The sequence below is a fragment of the Neolamprologus brichardi genome, chromosome 14 (genome assembly GCF_056152115.1).
Source record: "Neolamprologus brichardi isolate AB-2024 chromosome 14, ASM5615211v1, whole genome shotgun sequence".
In the NCBI taxonomy this organism is placed as follows: Eukaryota; Metazoa; Chordata; class Actinopteri; order Cichliformes; family Cichlidae; genus Neolamprologus; species Neolamprologus brichardi.
Window position 1 is genome coordinate 15,053,722 of NC_142117.1, and position 20,109 is coordinate 15,073,830.

A 20,109-nucleotide genomic window follows, 5' to 3' on the forward strand; every position below is an offset into this window, starting at 1 on the left:
GACCACACCACAACCAAAATGTTTGTGCCATTTGGGGTGGTTCAAATGTCAAGATACTGAACCCCGAGTTATATTGGAAAAAAAAAATGCTTGTATGTGTATGTGAATGGGGTCACTAACAAACTCATCGCCTTTGAAATGGTGGGGACCAGGTCTGTGACCACTCGCAGTCAGCTGCCATCTTCAGAGTGATTTTGGTGCAAGTCAGCTGACATAGTTGCTGCAGAACTGCGATTTAACTGCAAAATAGCATAGGCACTCGGTGACTGTGCTTTTATGTTGGAACACAACAATACAACCACTTGGCAACAAGTTGACTCAAACCCCCTGATGTGTAACAGACGACTTGCCCTCAGTCACGTAGTAATTCAGAGTAAACTCAACATGTTGGCAATCTGTGTGTTTATAAATTAGACAACAGTTATTTCTGGCTGAGTGACTGCATTCAGTCCAAGTCGGACTGATTGTTTAGAGAAAGGCTGCCTACCACCAGTTGACCCGTGCAATTTCCTTGCAAGTGAAAGTGGTCGCTACTACTTCCAATCGGTCTCCAACAGCAAAGTAATTAATGCAACCAGATTTTTTCCAACTTCCAAGAAGGTTGACATCTTTTTTTCACTCAAGTGTGACTAAGCTGTTAGATCAGGGGTGTCGAACTCCAGGCCTCGAGGGCCGGTGTCCTGCAGGTTTTAGACATCACCCTGGGTCAACACACCTGAATCAAATGATTAGTTCATTACAAGGGATTTGGAGAACTTCAAGACAGGAGGTAATTTAGCCATTTAAATCAGCTGTGTTGTATCAAGGACACATCTAAAACCTGCAGGACACCGGCCCTCGAGGCCTGGAGTTTGACAGCTGTGTTAGATAATTGATGAAAGGTGCAAATCCTAAGTGACCTACTGATGGGAAAACCGGGTAGGTGAGAGTAGCCAAAGCTAACCCAAAAGTTAACAAATGGATAAAATAATAATAATTTAGATCATTTATGTAGTTTCTATATTTTAATTTTGTTTAAAATAAAACAAATTTTTACCAGAATATTCAGAAAGACTCTTAAGATGAAGTCTTAGATGATTGTAACAAGCTGATTGACCCCCACACCTCCACCACCTTCCTCACACTCACTCAGAGTATTAAAATTGCTCAACCACCACTGACGACTTATTCTTAGCAACCTTAAAGCGTATTTTCAAAGAGGCGAATATACAGAATCAGACTACACAAATCACAATTATGTGAAATCTTCTTTATTCCACACAGGCAGCAATTCAGTACAATGAAACCCGCACTTTTCTGTATCAAATATAACTGGTGTACAAATGTACAAATATTCAGCATTTATTTTACTATACATTGCCCAGCAGACTAGAGAAGCTGCAGTAAATTAAGAGTAAATTCCCATCAGCAGTGGACATGAAATAGTTCTCCATTAAAGGCCATGCTGAATGAAGCTTAAGGATCACCAACTGGTGTGCTCTTCTCACTCCCACCTCATCAAAAATGATTTTCCAAATGTAAAATGACCTAAAAAGACTTAGGAGAACGGAAAGGCACATGTCACAGTGAGCAGCTTCACCAGAAGTGGCTTACCGATTGGCATCTGTAATAATATCCAGGATTTTTTTTATGCACCTATGTATCAGCTTTACAAAACTGGTAAGGATCACGATAACACAGACTTTTAAAAATCAAAATTTTGCACTTTTTATGATTGTCAGAGTTCGTCCTATTAAAAAATAAATAACAGAAAATGACATTTGAGTTCTACCGAGATTACAACTGTCTGCATGAAACACATATATATGTATGAAGGCCTGATCATGACATCAGAATAAACATGCATCCTTTACACACACACGCTCAAACAAAGCACTTTGATAAACAAAATACATTCTCTGCCTGCTCTTAAAAACAAGAACAACCAGGCAGTCAGGCAGACGAGAAAGTAGACGGAAAATTAAATGAATAAAAATTATATAAAAACTATACAGTATAGATCTCATTTACACCCACCAAATTTTGTCCATTTCCACAGTGTCAGCTGATCCTTTCAAATCTCAGAAGTGTTTGAAATATTGTCCCCCATCTTCTGAGCATAATATCCCAGTTTTATCTCAGCGGATGGCTGGTGCTATTCCTTTGGGATTCAAGGGAAAGAATGCCCTGATTGGTACTATAGGCAAGCTTTAAAAGAAAACAAAAAGGCACTTCTACATTTCTGCCCTTCGATCGTTTCCCTTGTCTGCATCCTCCTCCCCCTCCTCTTCTTCCTCCTCGTAATTCACTTCCTCGTTATTCTTGGCATCATTTCTGTGATCCCCGTCCATTCTTGGCCCTTCCTGGTTTTTACCTTTATCCTGGAAGCGAATTACAAGCACACAACCTGATTTAATGACCAGGAGTCGTGTAAACACCGTAAACACGATCATTTCAGACATTTACAGTTAGTGTTTGCCTCCTGTGCAGCGATGCATGAATGAAGCTTAGATCCACTGAGCTCCTGTTGCAGAGGAGGTAAGTGGCAGTATAAACTATAAGTCTATCAATGTGATTTTTTTAATGAAGTCTTTTTTTGAATATATTAAACATTAAAGATGATAAATGATAATCGCACTAATCGGTCTCCAAGGTCAGAAGTTAGTGTTAGTTACAGACCAGCTGACAGTGAGGAGTCAGATGTCTTTCTCAAGGATATTTCAGCTCTGTGGACGGCTGGTTTTCAAAAGGTTTCAATGTTTTGCAGACTTTATAAAGACTGAATAAATATCTCAAACCAATTCAAATACCACATAACAGGAGTATTAAGGCTTATAGACTTTGTCATATATTGACACTTCTGTGTGCAGGCGAACACACGACACTCCGACTGACTCGACATCCTATCTTTCTCATTTACCGTGAGTCACATGGGCCAGGGTTTACATTACAGAGACGGCACAGGGCTGCTCTGACACACTCGAGCTACACACCAGTGAATCCCTGCACAGGTGAATATATTTCTGGATGTGAACCCAGAACATTTCGCTGTGTGCACCTGGACCGTTTTCCTCTAGGAAAGGTTTCAGGGTGTGATGTTACTCGTGAGGTGGAACGGAACCTGATGTGATGATGCTGGGAATAAAAATGAATTCCACATTTGTGCAGCTTAAATGGGAAACGGGAGGCCTAGGAAGTAAAGCGGATTGTGAGGTTGGTGGTTTCAGCTGCAGGGAAGACTCTGCATGAGCAGAGAGTAAACTTCAAGTGATGCGAAGAAAAATCTTTAACTCCTTGACCAGTGGAAACACCTTAGAGTATTTTTTAGTTTTAAAATAACCATCCTGTAATAGTAAAGCTATTGAAATTGTTATTTAACAGACAGTGTGTCGTAATTCTTTGATCTAAGGACGATACTTTTCTGTCTTAACCAAGCAGCAGCTTTAACGGGAGTGCAGTTCTTCTAATGACCACTAGATCCTGATTTCAAAAAAAGTAAGCACTGACATCAACAAATCCCTGATTTTCTTTTTTAAAAAGGAGACTGTATTTTTAGATCCATCACATTAAGGTGTAGGTTTAATGTCCAGGCAATAGCTGAAATTAAAGATAATCTACATAGTCGCAGTACCAAAATGGCTAGCGAGTGACTTGCTTCCAGAAGGGACTTTGTTTGAAAGCAGGAAACCCATTACGTTTTTCTTATTTCTCTTATTTGTGCCTCCTTGTCTCCTTGGCCCTCCTGGAAATCATGCCTAGATGAGGAGGGCAGAGGAGAAAGGAGCTGTAATCCAGGAAACACAGGTCTTTTAACCTTTATGGCAAACAGCAGGGGATGACTCTTTAAACGTTTGTCCTTTTAAAATCACACGTTTCAGTTATTTAAAACGATTAAACCATGTGCATGCCTACATGTCACATGTAGTAACATTACTCCATGTTTATAAAAAAAAAAAAAGCAAGGTAGCTCATGTACTTGGCCTGTTACTTTGACTTCTTTCCCCTTGTGACTTTTCCTCACTGCCTCCAATATTTGATGGGAGAGGAATCAAGGAAATCTAGGAATTGAGAAAAGGAGGATTGACTGCTTTCCCACAGAACATACCTGGTCTCTGTTCTCTTCGTTATATTGATCCTCTCCCTCCTCATCTCTCTTCTGTCCACCAGCTATGTCCTCCTGGGCCTTCAGGACAAGAAAAGCCACATTTACGAATTGCAACAATAAAACTTTAGTCACGACACTGAGATGCAAATGTATTGCAGCATTATATTATACTAAACCATACATATTTATTTAGTTTTGATAGTCTTACATTCAAGTGTTTTGCACCACTCTACTATCAGTACGAAAGGCATGTGTGTGAGCATGCATGTTACCTCATCTTCCGCTTCCTCCTGGTACTGGTCATCCAGTGTGTCCTCTTGCTGGTCTGGATTTCCAGCTATCTGAATGCACACAAATCACAGAACAAGTTAAAACAGGATATAAAGTTTACTTTTCATCATAGATCCTGCAGTTTCTCTCTCTCACTTAATATATATTTATATTAAGGTGCACCTCGCCATGCAGTCTGGCTCTATAAACATTTTTGAAACAATGGGTCTCTCTGAAGAGCTCACTGAATGATTAAGATCAGCACAAAGCTCAGCACTTTATACTGTATAGTGCATCTCGAGTTCTCAAACTTCCATGGCTTGCTTCACTATGCCATTCTGAGCTCTGTATGTGTGTGTGTGTGCATGAATTTAGTCTGAAGCTGCCAACAAGCTCCTCCTCTTCCATTGTTGGCATTTTCAAAACCTCTAATCATCTTCCTGTTCAGCCCGTAATGTTGCTGTAATGTCACTACCTGCGTGTGCAGATGCTGAATAGAGATTGTGAGTATCTCACTACTGTCGCCTCCCCTGACTCACCACCAGTTCCTCCTCCACAGTCGGTTGTTTGGGGTCTTGATGCATTTGAATGTGCTGGGCCGGCACTGCAGGCTCCTCTTCCTCTTCAGCCGCATTTTCATCTGCTTCGGCAGCGCGGTGCGGCAGCCGGGCGTCCTCGGCCTCGTCAAACTCATCCTCTCCCTGGTTGTTGGGGTCGTCCTCAGGGTTCAAGTCACCGTCTATGTCGCCCTATAGCAAAATAACAACTTTAGAATAAGAGCTGTGGATATGATAAAATGAGTATGTTTTTGTTGGAAATAAAACTGTCAACCTGTCAGTTTCCTGTAATGTTTTATTAATTCTCTGGCTAGTATTCAGAAGATTTATCAGCTCAGTAGGTTGACAGACAAGTGCGGATAGAGAGGGAACAGATGAATATGGAAGTGGGCTGGGGTGATTAAAGAATCGATGTTCTGATGGATGGCTGAATGAGTGTAAGGCGTATGATAGACCGGTGTGAATGTTAAGCAAGCGAATGAGCTGGGAGGACAGAGAGAGCCCGAGGATGTTTTAACAGATGGAGCGAGCAAGACAGATAGACATCCACCTGCTGATGTGGCGGCACTCTGTGATCCGTCTCTCGATTCTCCTCCGCCTCCTGCTCGTGCAACATATGAACGTCTCTCTCTGTTAACACACACACGCAACACACAAACTAAATCCACTAACATCAACCGGCAGCTTCTGTGAGCTCTAATGATTGAAGGGAATATTTGTGAAGTGAGAAATACGGAAGATGTTTTCCTGCAAACCTCACCTTCATCAACCTCAGCGTGACCGTCGTCTTCTCGAATATCATTGTCCACATTCTCGTATTCAGTCCTCTTCCTAATAACCGAGGCGAGTACAGTGCAAGTAAGTACAGGCACGTGTTCTTCTGTAAAGCTATTTTATTAATTCATTTGGAAAAATGTAATAAGTAAATATGCCGCGGTTCAAAGTTTACTACTTGCTGCGACTGCTCTGTTTCTTTAAAACTGAGCTCACTCAGATCTTAAACCTGACCTCTCGTGTTCTTCTCTCAGGATCTGCTCCCGTCTGTCGGCCTCCCTGTGCTGCTGCCGCTCGCGTTCCTGCTCCACCTTCAGCCTCTGCTCCCTGTCCTTCAGCACCCTCTCTCTCTCGGCCTGGAGGGCCTCCTGCCGCCTCTGGATCTGCCTGCCCTCCTCTGCCCTCTGAGCCTGCAGCCGCTGCTGCTCCTGCTGCTGCTCGTAGGCTGACTTTAGATGCTGAACCTGGGGGGGCACCTTGTGCTGCAGCTGGTCCTCCGGATGCAGATTCACAGGAGGATCCTGAGAGAGTTATAAATACAAGAGAGGAAATATCATGTAGAGCATGAAAAAAGTGAATTAGAGCTCATCAAACGCACCGAATTGATGCCAAGTTTAGATATAAATATAAAGCTTTGGTACAATCTTTGTGGGGGGGTTTCTCCATGTTTCCTCAATAAAGCAAAGCTTAAAAAAACACTGCATAAGCAAAGTCACTCTGAACTAACTAATACCAGCAGGAAACAGACGTCCACTTCAAGATCTGTTTAAACCCTGTTTGGATAAGATCTTTTAGTCTAAACCACTGCTGACCATCTGTGGCTGGCGTTTCCGTCGGTCCAATGCGTTCTCATCCTCTTCTTCATGTTCTGGCTCCTGCTCTTCCTCCTGCTGCTCATCCTGTAGCTGGTCTGGGTCCTCCTCCAGCTTCTGAGGCTGTCCAGCTTGGGCCATCTCCTCCTCTGCCAGCTCCCTCCTCCTCTCTGCCTCTCCCTCTCTGTCCTCGTCTTTCTCAGACAGGGCGTGCTGGGTTACAGTGGAGTGGGACTGGACCTCAGAGTGGGCGTGCGCTCCATTGGCCTGGTGAGCCAACCGAATAGAGAGCCATGAGAGAAATCTTGAGATCTTTTGATATTTACAGTAAACTTTTTGTCTTTCTCAATAAAACAGTATTATTACTTATCCCAAAGAATCCCAGATTACCCTTGAATCAGTGTTCCAGTGAGCCTGCTGATCTTCATGTGCGTAGGACTTGGGTTCTGTGTTGGCTTGTGCATGTTGTGCCATGCTGGGCGCCTTTTGCAGGGTCTCCTTGAGCTGTTTGTATTCATTCACCTGTGCCTAAAGTGAACAAGAGAAGAGAAAGGCAAAGATTAAGAACACATTTTTACCATTTTACCATTACAAAATTAAGTAAACCTGTTTAACTACTCGCTAACAAAAATATCTAAACAGCCAATCACATGGAAGCAACTCAACAGTCTGAAAAAGAGAAAATATTCAGTGACAGTTCTCTTGGCAAACCACGAGGTGACTGGAAGGCAACAGTAACTCAAACAACTACTCATTACAACCAAGGTATGCAGAAGAGCATCTCTGAATGTGTTCTACAGCTGCAGAAGACCACGCCAGGTTTCACTCCTGTCAGCTAAAAATAGGAAACTGAGGCTACAGCTCACACATGCTCACCAAAACTTGACAATAGAAAACTGGAAAAACACCGTCTGGTCTCACAGGTCTTAATTAACGCTGCAACATCTACACATTTGGGATATAGTGGAACGGGATCTGCAGCAACTGCGTGATGCTGTCATGTCAATATGGACCAAAGTCTCTGAGGAGTGTTTCCAGCACCTTGTTGAATTAATGACACAAAGCATTAAGGTGGTGCAACCCTGTACTAGCAAAGTGTAATGATGTGGCTAGTGAGTGTGTATATATTTATGCAACACAGAAGCCTAAACCTCTACATCCATGATAAATCATTTAGAGCTGTGGCCTCCATCTATGCGCCGTCTTGATTCTTTTAAGAAGCAGCTGAAAACTCATTTATTCAGACTGGTTTTTAACCAGTTTTGGGCTTTATGATGCTATGTTTTTATTTTCTGTATTTTTTATGCTTGTCTTTATTGTAAAGCAGTTTTTGATCTATGAAAGGTGCTATATAAATAAAAATAAATTAAAAAAATATATAGCAAAAACAACCTCCTGTACAGCCATTAATTAGCTTCCATCTTTTATTTTTAAAAAGTGTAAAGAAATAAATGAAGCTTTCCCTGCGGCGATACAGACATTTTCTTTCAAACTGTCCGTTCAGTTTTGGCCCTCATACCGTTAAATCCTTTTATACGCGCATACTTTCAGAACAGGCCAGAGGGTTAAATTCTAAAAATTCTTGCTAAATTCCTCCCTCGTCCCTTTGTCTCGCTCCACTCCCTCCATTATAGCTTTCTGGCTGATTGGCTGCAGTGTGCTTTAGATGCACTGCGCTGACAGCCCTGACTAAATCAAACCCCCTGGAGTGAAGGAAAGAGCGTGTATGCATGTGTTTGTGTTTGTGTGTCCAAGCAAATGCACTGATGGAAAGCAGGCCAGGCTTTAAACCAAATTAGTAAATGCAGAGAGAAAGAGAGAGAGAGGTGGGGGAATTGAGAGAAATGAAAGTGAGTATCTATCAGCAGAGCTCAGTGTATTCAGTAAACTGTTCAGGCAGTTCAGAGGTCACTCTTAAGGAGAAAGACAACACACAACCCCCCCTGCCTACGGCATCAATCAGCTGCTGTACTCAGTGACTGCAGTAAACCAGGAGGCTGAACCCTTACCTGAGCTGCAGCCAGCGCACTCTTGTGGTCTTCCAGCGTCAGTGCGAGGTGATCGTGGGCTGCCTTCAGGTCCTGATGGTGGATCTGAACAAGCAAATCCGACAAAAGTGAGCCAAGGAGCCATTCACATTTATGACAATAAAGAAAAAATATATCTGTGCAGACAAACAGGATGAAGAAAAGTAAGAAATGTCCAGAGTCTTTCTCACCTGGGCATCCTGTAGCTGCATGTGAATGTCGTGATGGGCTTTCCTTAGTTGTTTATTTTCCTCTCTTAGGTTAACAACACTCACTGCCACCGCAACAAATCAGAAATAAAGAGAAGGAAAAAAAAACATGTCAAACAACTTTTCCTGCAATAACTTTCCAATTATTACAACCAGTCATATTAACTCTTACTTTTCTGTCCTTATACTCTATATTACCAACGTTTGAATATTTTATAAAAGTACAGCAAATTAAATCCATGTTTGTTTTCACACCATTCAACTGTAAACTGTAAAATATGACAAAACCATTTTGCAGTCCAGAAATGTGAAAATAAAAGCAATTTTACATGCAGTATGTTATTAAGTCAGGAGATGGAGACAGAGTAAAAGTGGAAAAAAATCACTTATACTCAAAATATGACACGCTGACGGCCCTGGATACTAGACAAAACTGCCGGAGAGTGCGAGTTTGGAATCATGCTGACGGATCAATGGTGGGACAAAGCTGTCCTCAGTCATAAACTACACCCAGGTTCTCATACAGTGTATGTACAAATGTATTAATGGACCAATGTGACAGATGTCATGGCAGATGTTTTATTCCTGCTGTAACCTGCACAGGTTTTAGACTGCTCCTTCAGGAACACGTGTAAGGTTCAGGGACCTGGATGAATGTGGGCTTTTTTATTGCTATTATTTGTGGTTCCACTTGTTCCCCTGAAGATCATTTCTCTGCAATACAAATTTTTCTCTTTTGCATCTCTGTTATAGTCGTATCCTAGGCCCCCCATCCTCATCTCTGTAGCTCAGAGATGTGATGTCATTTGTCGAGCTAGAAAAGATCAATTTTACAGTAAAAGGCAGCTATATAAATTAACGAGAATTAAAATCCAATGAAAAGTGAAGAAGGCTGAAAAACGGTCACATCCAGGAGAAATCACTCTTGTTCACCAGCACATTAAAGGGTTTGAGTTCAGGAGTACAGTGTGACTACATGGGTCACCATAAAAAGCATGACAATATGTGAACAGCAGGTCATTGCATTTGACCATATAACTGATGTTAGCACTATGGTGATAAGAAGGGCCAAACCATGCCCTGCTAATGTGGAAATCTAATTCATAAAAGTTCTTTCTTTATCATTCTGTGCAGTTATGATGTCATACAGACTCTGATGTTAATGACTTTGCTAAATACTGAAAAAAGTTTGTCCACCCCGCTGTGGCATTAGCTCATCAGTTCATCATCCGGATGAGCTAATAATAAAAGCTAACTTTCTTACACTCATATTCACATTGTTTCATTCAGTGTTTGTTTGCAGAAACCTGGCACAAGTCATTACCTTTGAGCTGGGAGACTTCTATCTCTTTGGCCTCCTGAAGTTTATCGTAGCGCTCCTTGTGTTCATCCAGCAGCCGGCTGTGATCCTTGCCCTGGACTTGGTGCTGCTCGTGCAGATCATAATACTGCCTCTTCAGGTCCTCGTGCTGATTCTGAAGGAAAGCTCTTGTTACAAACATAACATCAAAAACTACAAAAAAGGGACAAAGGCCAGGAAGAATTTGTCTGTTTGGATAAGAGGAAGAAAGGTTAAATATGAGGATGTCAGTGTTAAAAGGAAGAAGAAAACCAGAGGATAAGTGAGTGCATCTATGTGTGTTTTGGGCTTCTGACCTTTAACATCTGATGTTGGACTTGTAAGGAGTTGTATTTGCCGTTTGATTCTTGCTGTTAGAGGATTAAAAAAAGAGAGAGATAATTGTTTGCACACAAGCTCTGCACAGATATCTCACAAGCAGACAAAATAAAGAAGCCAATAAGTGATGCATTTACTAACAAATAAAATAGCAACACTGTAGTGTACAAAAGATACCTTCTCCTTGTTCAATGATTGCTGCGCTTCGAGCTTATAAACCAGATAATCTGAAAAAGACAAAAACAGCAGAAAAGAAGCTAATTGAAACCAAATTTACACTTGAGATTACAATTTAAATAGATGCACTATTTTGCAGAAACTTTTTCTTAAATTTAAACTCAATAATTATGTTGTCTTAAAAACTGACTCTACTGCAGTCTAATATTTACTTTAGCACAAACTCCTCAATACGGACAAATTCCTTAAGTCAAGACTGAGTGTGCATGCTACTTTTCTCACCTTCTTTGGCCTTTTTGTGCTCCAACCTCTCCTTCTGAAGACTCTTCTCCAACCTGGAGCGATGCTCATACACCACTACAGGACACACGGAGGGGATGAATTAAGGGAAGGATTAGTGAGTGCTTTGACATTTATCTGGACCAGCAAACCAAACACAAAGCTCCAATACAAACACTTGGACTGTAAAAACAACCTCAACATTAGTGAAGTGAAGATCCTTTTGGCAATTTTCTTAGCAAACTAGCTTGACGTAGATAGCTACAGTCTACATCAAGCAATATTCAAAGCATGGGGAAGTAGGTCAGTGCAGGAGCGAAGTATTCTGGGTAAAATTTGACTACATACACACCATCATTCTATTGCTGCTAAGTATACAGATATACTGAGCATACATTTGCAAAGAGGTTTACATACATTCATGCGCACGAATGTCTGATAATTTTGGTCTTTCAGTGATTTCTTTGAACTCTTCTTTTCCCAGCACATATCTTTAACTACTTATGGACAAATATATACACACATCCCCACTAATGTCACTTAGCAAGTAGAACCGTAACCAGATATACTTGGTAGCCATCAACAAGCTCCTGGATTAATTCTGGCTGGATATTTGACCACTCATTTTAGGGCTTTTAAGTGTAGTCGACAAATAACAATGAGGTTGGGGCTTTGGGAAGGCCATTGTAGAAGCTTCATCCCCTACAAAAACAGTTTTGATGCATGTTTGGGATGATTGTCCTGTTGGAACACAATATTCCCTCCAACTTTAAACTTCCTAGCTGTTGATCTGAGGTGAAGTTGAAGAATTTAGATGTTGTCAAACTTCCTCATTATCCCATCCACTTTCTGCAAAATACCATTACCACAGGCAGCAAAGCAGCCCCACAGCATAATGCTACCACCACCATGCTTGAAAGCTGATACAGCATTCCTAGGTCTTTGTCTTGTCTCATCATAAAACTTTTCTCAGCAGCTACTTCTTCTTTATTTCTTCCCATACTCTCAGTCTATGGCGATTTGGCAATTTCTAGTTCATGGCAGGCTTGAGCCTTGCTGGTTCCTGGGTTGTTTCTACAATACAATTTTAGATCTTCAGTGAGTTCTTTGGACGTTCCTATTGTTCTGAATATTGGTCAAACCAATAAGGTGTCAAACAAATCTGTTCTATGCTGCAGAGAAAAATTACCAGTAGTCAATTATGATCACTACTGAGGAGTCAGCGCTTGACCATGGCAAATATACTGTAGAACTGTCAGCACTTTGAGTATATGTATATATTTAAGACAGTATGTATAATTTTGACATTGTGTGGATTAGAAAAAATCCTAAATGAAGTCACACTTGTTTTTGTTTTTTGTTCAAGGAAATTATTAAAAGTCCCAAATTACCATGCTATTCATGTCCTTGATAAGTGTATGTCAACTCCTGACCTCAGCTGTATTTGTTAAAAGAATATGAAAAGAATAGTCCTGCTCTAGCAGATCATTACATGAAGAAACCTTTTAATACAAGCGCTCATGCTCACACACACACACACACACACAAACTACACCCTTTTTGGCTCCTACCTCAAAGCACACTGTGCGCTGTTGATCTTACGTGCTGCACAATAATATTTAATATTTACTGTTACATTCCCATAGATCATCGCGATGATGTTGTTTATTATATTGCTCTTTTTTCCCCCGCTTGTTTTCACTCTTTTTTTTTCTCAACAGGTGATCCAGGTGATTGATATATGTATTTTTTGTCTGCTTATTTTGTTAGTTTTTGGGTTTTTTGCCCTTTATCACCGTTCCTCTTCCCCGCTGTTTTTCTTTCCCTCTTTCTCTTTCTCCCCTTTTTTTTCCCCAGTCAAGTCTGTCCCATATTTAGCAGGTTAAAATAAAAGGCGAATCAAATAGACCAATACGGTAAGGCTGGGTTGGTCGATTTGGTAAAGTAACTCCGTTGGGCATCTTTCTTTGCCTTTAGACAATAATTCTGATGGCAAAAGAGCCAAACGGGACAGGCAAAAAAAAAAAACCATTTGTTCTGGTCTTCAGGCAGCATGTGATTTAACTGTTAAAACAAGAACTCTGAACATTAAATCTTCACTTATTCCTTTCCACTGGGGGCTGGGCAGTGAAACTGATGATGTGGCTATTCTTCCCTCTGAGTGCCACCTCAACAGATTCCAAGATAACTGTTCGCTACATCTATATTTAGTTTTAATATCATGAGGGCAGCAAAAGGAAAGGAGGATAGGGGTAAAAGAAGAAGGGACAGGAAATTAACAAGAGAGTGAAACGAAGCTCAAAAGAAACTGGAAAGCTGATCCTAACAGACCAGTGCTAGTGTAAATAAAGCTACCTAACTATCAAGAGGACAAAAAACCTGCTTCTATCATATGAAAAGCCAATGTAATGACAACAAAAGACAATTCAGCTCACCACTTTTTCACTCTCAATGTTGCTTTAAAGTGGTTAAATCCACTTTTTTCATTATGCGTTGTGAGAACATTTTTTATGGCACTGGTGTATAAAAAGAAAATACCTTTTATGATTCTGTACGGTGTGCTCATTTGATTCCATTTAGATAAACAGTTCGTGCTGCACCACTTGCTGTTTTTTTTTTCATGCAGAAGTTAAAGTTATCCCATCTGTTTCCCAACAGACTCTCTGGTCTTTCCTCATCGGATTTTAGAATACAATACGTTTAAGTTGTGACTCGCATGTTATAATGCTGCCGGGATCAGTTCTGAATAAGTAGCATATAACGCTTAATGGCAGTAAAGCAGAAGTGAACAAACTTTCCCGAAGTTTCTTTCATCAACGCCTGATCAGGTGGTTGTCTAAAACCTCACCAGATTGGATTTTATTTGGCTCCTCTGAGGCGTTGAACCTCCTCAGCAGTGCCAAAGATGAGGCTATGTTTTTCTTAGATGAGCTCAGCTAGGCTACACTCTCACTGTGGGCCAACTGGGCTGGGCTAGAGCGCCAAACAACTGGAGTCTAAAGCTTAATTTATAGCACTGTACTGATTCCCTGTAGAGCCCAGGCCATAATGGGTGATGTTGTGGTTTGCATTTATACTTGGTTTCCCATCACGAGAGAAACTAAATTGTTTGTGGTCAACTCAGAGCTAATAGATCTCAAACAACTGCTAACTGTACTGAAACACGGTACAGAGAAAAGATTTCAAAACAGACTCACTACACGTACTGTCAGGGGCATGAAAAGTGCCTTATATCTACTGGCAGAATATTATGTACTGTAATAGAAGAGTGATCGAGCAATGTGCAGATAAATTTACATTTAAAGAAGCAATGAGTATCATATAGGCCTGAACCTTAGCCACCTAAAAACAAATAGTGCTGTAGGTCCAGAATATAAACAAACAAAAAACTATTTCAGCTGTCAAAAGTCAAAGACCAAATGTCATAAAAGCATACAAGGAAAGCAAAGACAGCACAATGGAGAGTTTTCATTGCTTTTTAAAACTTGGATCCACCACAAGGAACTTCTTTGTATAATATGACTTCTGTCTTCTCTGCCACGGGGGGAAGCTAAAGAATAAGCAACAGCACGAATAAAAACCAGAGCAGGCCACATAACTGGCTGTTCCACATTTTTTAATATTCTAAGTGGTTGTAGCTCACAGTTACAACATGTAGAGGTGAGTCTGCAAAACTCTGCTTAGCATCTACAGACTTCACTGCTATCGTGGGCCCTTCACTTAGCATGTACATATATACATGCAACAGGCTTACAGCAAAGAGAGAGCAGCTACAGGAGGAGGGCCAATAACGCAAACATACAAAGAGCTGCTGGTGTGTGCTACAAGTGTGAAATGGCCACAGACTGTTGACTCTTTTGTTGTTAGCTGTCTCCATGCTACATTAGCTCTGCTGTTGGCAGTGTTGGTGGCACGTGGCGCAGTAAACGGAGAACAACTCAGAACTGAATTCACCGACCTCACAGTTCAGGCCACTGTCACGGATACAGCTTTTTGACTAACGATCAATCCGATATTTGATCCAAACATCAGATCGGGGCATCTCTTTGAGAGTGAACATCTCCCCTCAGACCAATGAAACACAGTGTGGTTTGAGCGCAGATAAGAACAAGGGAGCCTTCTATGGTGGTGACAATTATTGACCTACTGGTTTAGATGTGGCGAGGATAAGATCAGTTAGATTTGGCTCAGGGTGTTGAAAAGGAAATGTGGACCAGGAATTTTTTTTTCTGTGGGTTTTTGTTGGTTCACATTCCTACTTCCATTGTGTATACACACATACGCACCAGACATACAAACACAACAGACCAATTAGGTTTAGGAGTTAAGTTCAATACAGATGCATGTCCCAAGAATCCAAACAGTGTTGATTGAATATTTTATGTGTGCTGGAACTAACTGTCTGCTACTGAGTTTTGCACACTTCAAGACTAATGTCTTTGACAGGTAACCTATTTTACAAGTCACCCTTTGTTACAATCAGGTCAGGCCTTACAGGGGCAGGAACTCAGAAAGACTGTGAGACACATGACCTGATCCAGGAAGTGATATTAGGTCAAAGAAACATGGCATGTTTGCGTATTTACTCCCCACAAGATTTTTTTTTCATCACAAGATAACAAGTTTGTTTTTTGAGTCTACAGTTAACATTGAAAGGATGTAAAATATGTTGATAGCTACAGTTCACATTAATGTTCTTGAGCTACTTGTAAACAGAGTAAATAGTGTACACAGTATATACAGGCCCTCAATCAGCTGCAAATTTACAACATCAAAAGCCAAAGAGCTAAATATTGCATTAGCCTGCCTGAAGTCCAGACATGTCACCAATTGTCACTATCAAGGCCTCAAACTGTAGATGTTAAACAAGGATGTTGAAACATTTTGGTTTCAAAACTGCAGCTTCTCAGCTCCCAAAAGCTCACCGTGTGTCGTTAAAAGACGACGTGTTGCGACAAACACGCAATTTCTCGAAACGTGTCAGTGCCATCGAAGCTCGCACTCATCAAAATGAGCATCAAAACAAACATTAAATTTAAAATCTTAAATATTTCATGAGCTCCCATTTGCACTGCTCTAAATTAAATACAGGATGTAAGTGATTAGTAAATAACTGCTCTCTGTTTCTACTGACACTTTTACACGCCATCCCAACTTTTTTGGAAATAGGGCTGGGTGTTAAATCACAGTGACACATTTGTCAGCGTGCACGCATAACCACAAAGTGCCAGTTAAAGACTTAAAGTGCTTTAAATGACTGATGACTGCCAGCCTGTGGCTGCAGTGGATAACAGGGAATCAATGTGCCTGGCTCACAACCCTCACATTGCCCCCACCCCTCAAGCTATAACCAACCTCTAAATATAGGGCCAGAAAAACAGCAATCTGTAGTCAGCTGTGGCTGTCAAGTGGCTTTGTGATTGGCTGAACGATGCACTGTTTCACAATGATAGTTTTGGGTGTGGCGCACAAGCAGGAGAGAGCTGAGCTACAGGAAGTTGAAATCTACATAATGTATGCTGGTACACTGCAGGACCCTGTTATGGATGACCTCACTGGATGTGATGTAATCTGATGCCTGAATTTTTTTTTTTCTTTTAAGCTTTTGCATTCTCAACAATGAACTTTTAGCCTAGGCCTTGTAAATATACCTTGTTAAAAAACTTTTACTGGATTCCTCATACAGCGCCCCATACTGTCATGACACTACAGAAGAATTATCAAGGTCTATACCTCCAAACAGTCTCCTGTTGCACTCACAAATTGATTTGCCAGGCTTTATTGGCACAAATCCAGCAATTATTTGGAAACACCTTAGGCATAAAAAATAGCAGTAAAAGCTTCAATGTGTGGTCCTGAAAATCAGTAGATATGGACTATATCTGCTTTCCAGTAAATAGAGACACACAAATCCGTTCACATTAAAAGACCTTCATTGCATCTTAATCTACTAGCAGCAGAAGGGTTTTATTAAAAGGCCCAACTTCAGGAACTTCACTCGACTTTCACAACATTTTAACAATCTTGTTCGGCAGTACCCTGAGTGCTTCCTCCATATAAGCGTGCGTGAACATGCTGCTGTGCTGACAGGATGTGAGGTTTCGGGCCTTGCCATTATGCCATGAGTTTAAAATTAGCCGATGGGCAAAGAGCCCGGTCCTACATGGCTTTTCAGAACAAGGTTTGTTTGCGCCCACATCAGGAAGCAAAGAAGTGTGTCAGGCTTTCAGCTCAGACTCAGGACCTGACAATGTAATCCAGCCTTTAATCCAACAATAAACAAGTAAGCCATTTTTCCCTATTACCCACCGGTTTGCCATACCGTGAAGCTGCCCTAAATCTTTCACCGGTCAGTTCTATAAGTCTGCATGCATTTGAATATGGTCCAGGGGGTGTTTTGGCTTCAAGGTAAAGATAACTGCTTTGTGTTAAGTTTTGATGCTTTCGCTGACATAAGAAGATCCCTTTACCGGTAGTCATTCTTCAGTTCAGGTCTGTGGAAATACATCCACCCCCCTGTAATACTGGTATAACCAGAAAGAGAGTGGCGATATACTGTGACCCTCTAGATATAATAGGGATACTGTATCTGGTATCAAGATAGGGGAACTCCCAGTCCTCCATAAGTTTTTGGGCACTTTTGTTAATATGGGTGCTCTTTACTCAAATGCACCAGAAACATTTTGATGATGAAATGATCAGAAATGACAAGAAAATGTATGGATTTCTGTCAAGTAAGCTAACAAACTGTGCTGATGAGCGCATTGTCTTAAAGACCACGTTTATTTCATTTCATTTGTTTATTTATTTCACACTTGGTACAAAAAAAAAATCAAACAAACCAACCACACTTTCTATCAAAAACACTACAACCATGTGTGAAAAGGAGCAGGAAGAAGAAAATATTCTTATTAAACCCTGCCCCCATATATATATATTATAGCAGGAACTATAAATGTGCATCTCGTTACAGTGTTTAGAAGTTCTGGCAATCTGTGGGAAATTACTCCTTATTGTTCATGAACGTACAAGTTTAAGGCAAAATCTAATCTGATGTGATCCTCTGGAATAACTGGGGCACAATTGGGAATTTTCTCCAACGTAATGCTTTTTAGTTTCAGTGATTACCTGAAAGTCTTTACAGAGTCAAGGATGCCAGCATGGCAACAACATCCTGCATGTACCATGGTGGCTAAACATTAAAGAAAAAAAAACAAAAACAAAGACAAAATGAGCTCTAAGACTTCTAGGAATACAACTAAGATACAGTGACTGCAACCAGGCACTTGTGTTGTAATAGCCTCAGTTGACCACAGCTGCAGGAAGTGACAGGGCTAATTTCACTTTGACTGCACCTCTGGAAAAACAAATGAACTCTTGTTAAAAGGCAAATATGCTTTTAAAACATTTTTTAAAAGGCAAATATGCTCATCTCATGACAAGGTCAGGAGCCATCACCAGTTTATTGGCAGCTTGCAGCTTTACTGAAGTATATTTTCTCTAATCCAGCTAGGTCAGATGTGGCAGGAAAGTTAGGATGTTTCTGGGAAATCTGCCTCTTTTCAGTTTACAACTGTGGTTTCCATGGGGTCTCAGCTAATGAGTGCTGTTATTACTGATTAATATAGTGATTAGTTTGTCTATAGGATGCTTAAAAGATACTAAAAATGCTTTTATCATTAACTACATCTCAGATTGATCAAATTGCTCAGTTTTGCTATGTGCCAAAGATCCAAATATTTAATTGACTATTAACATTACCAGTAACGCACACAGTCTTTACAATAAAGCCAGGAATGTTGAAGACGGAACTTTTGTTTAATTTAAAACCTTAAAAACGTCTATACAAACATTTTGGAACCAAGTCTGGATTTTAAGGTGCTAAATGAACGCCGAACTTATGTTTGTTAAGTAAAGTCTCATATCAAGTCCTCCAATTTGTTTTAAAAGATGTAAGGGTGTTTCAGCATGCGCGACAATAATGACAATGCAGTTTTATCCACGGAGTCTGGCGTGACGCGTAACTCAGCTGTGGACAAACATTCGATCACCTCTCCGCCCCTGTGTTTACCTTGGAGCTGTGCCGACAGCGACTCTTGGTGTTGCTGATACTTCAGTGCCATCGCCTCCGTCCTCTTGAGCTGTTTGTGCATCTCGTACGACATCATGCCCCCGTACATCACCCCGCAGACCACGGTGACCAGAAGGAGACATTGGAAGATCCTCCGCTGCCTCCGGGAGCACACCCCGTTTCCCATGTTGGACCCGCACCCCTCCCCGCCTTCTATGCGCGAAAGCCCCGTCTCTGCCGCTGGAAAGTTCCGACTCAACTTTTTTCCCCCTCCCGGTGAGAACTGAGGAAACCTCCCCCTCCCCTCACACCCCGAGCATTTCCACGCAGAAAACACAAGCTACGTGCTAATACTCGCTTTCGGGCACATTATTATCTTTTTTAGCAGAGCTGCATCCAAATCTCGACCCTCTCCCCCCTCTGCAACTTCAAAGTAGCCGCTCAGATTTTCGCCTGACTTACAGCCAAACTCTGACTCTGCCTTCTTTTTAGCTCTAAAAGCAACGAAATAAATAAGACGGGCGAGTCCTGCGTGGGTCTCTCTCCCTCTCTTGCAGAGTTTCCGACGTGACTCGGGCAAGCTTACAGAGAAGTTAAAAGTTGGGTCCACGACGAGGCCTTCATAGCACCTTTAACTTCAGTTACGTGTCAGCCGAGCGGCTCCCTGCCATCCAACTGCAGCGCTATAGGAAGTCCCTCCTCCGAAATAATGGTAAAGTCCCCTTCTCCCGCCCCGTAACTGCTGCTTTTATTATATTGGTCGCCAGAGAACTCACTCAAAAAAGCAACGAGGACTGTGAAGGAGGAAAGATAGGACTCCCCCCCCCCCCCCAAAAAAAAAATGTAGCGTTTTATGAGGCTCAAAGTTAACTGTGAGTCTATAAAACCGAGAACATCACCAAATGCTGTTTCTTTCCTGGAGTTGCTCTGCCAGACCTTCACTCAGTTGCTGTTCGTTTCTGGGTCTCTCTGCCTTCCGTTTTGTATTTAATAATTGAGAAGCCTGCTCTGTTGGGTTGGGATCAGGTGATTGGCTTGGCCATTGAAAAATATCCAATTTCGCTGCCTTGAGAAACTCTTGGATGCTTTGCGTCAGTATTATTTGCACCGTGGAGTGCTGTATGCAGTGGCCCTGAGAGGCCCAACTTACAAAAACACCAACATATATGGG

The 20,109-nt window shown here is 41.3% G+C and overlaps 1 protein-coding gene across 1 annotated transcript; it reads right to left on the reverse strand.

Annotated features, from left to right (window-relative positions):
• Positions 1-1,234: 1,234 nt before the first annotated feature.
• Positions 1,235-19,604, reverse strand: golim4a (golgi integral membrane protein 4a). The gene is made up of 16 exons (XM_006799862.3): positions 18,939-19,604; positions 10,871-10,945; positions 10,589-10,638; positions 10,390-10,443; positions 10,058-10,208; positions 8,716-8,798; positions 8,507-8,590; positions 6,888-7,025; positions 6,498-6,764; positions 5,920-6,206; positions 5,672-5,742; positions 5,462-5,541; positions 4,894-5,103; positions 4,357-4,425; positions 4,085-4,162; positions 1,235-2,360 (listed from the first exon to the last, which is right to left on the reverse strand). Exons 1-16 carry the CDS (start codon positions 19,123-19,125, stop codon positions 2,214-2,216), a joined length of 2,031 nt encoding a protein of 676 aa, XP_006799925.2. The 5' UTR covers positions 19,126-19,604; the 3' UTR covers positions 1,235-2,213.
• Between the last annotated feature and the right edge of the window lie 505 nt (positions 19,605-20,109).

What these genes read in the sequence shown, in the direction of transcription:
- golim4a (XM_006799862.3), bottom strand. Translation starts at nt 19,125, where the DNA reads ATGGGAAACGGGGTGTGCTCCCGGAGGCAGCGGAGGATCTTCCAATGT. An exon ending in TCCAACATCAGATGTTAAAG is followed by an intron (nt 10,209 to 10,389) that starts GTCAGAAGCCCA and finishes GCTTTCCTTCAG; the next exon opens with AATCAGCACGAGGACCTGAA. An exon ending in TGCAGCTACAGGATGCCCAG is followed by an intron (nt 8,591 to 8,715) that starts GTGAGAAAGACT and finishes TTGCTTGTTCAG; the next exon opens with ATCCACCATCAGGACCTGAA.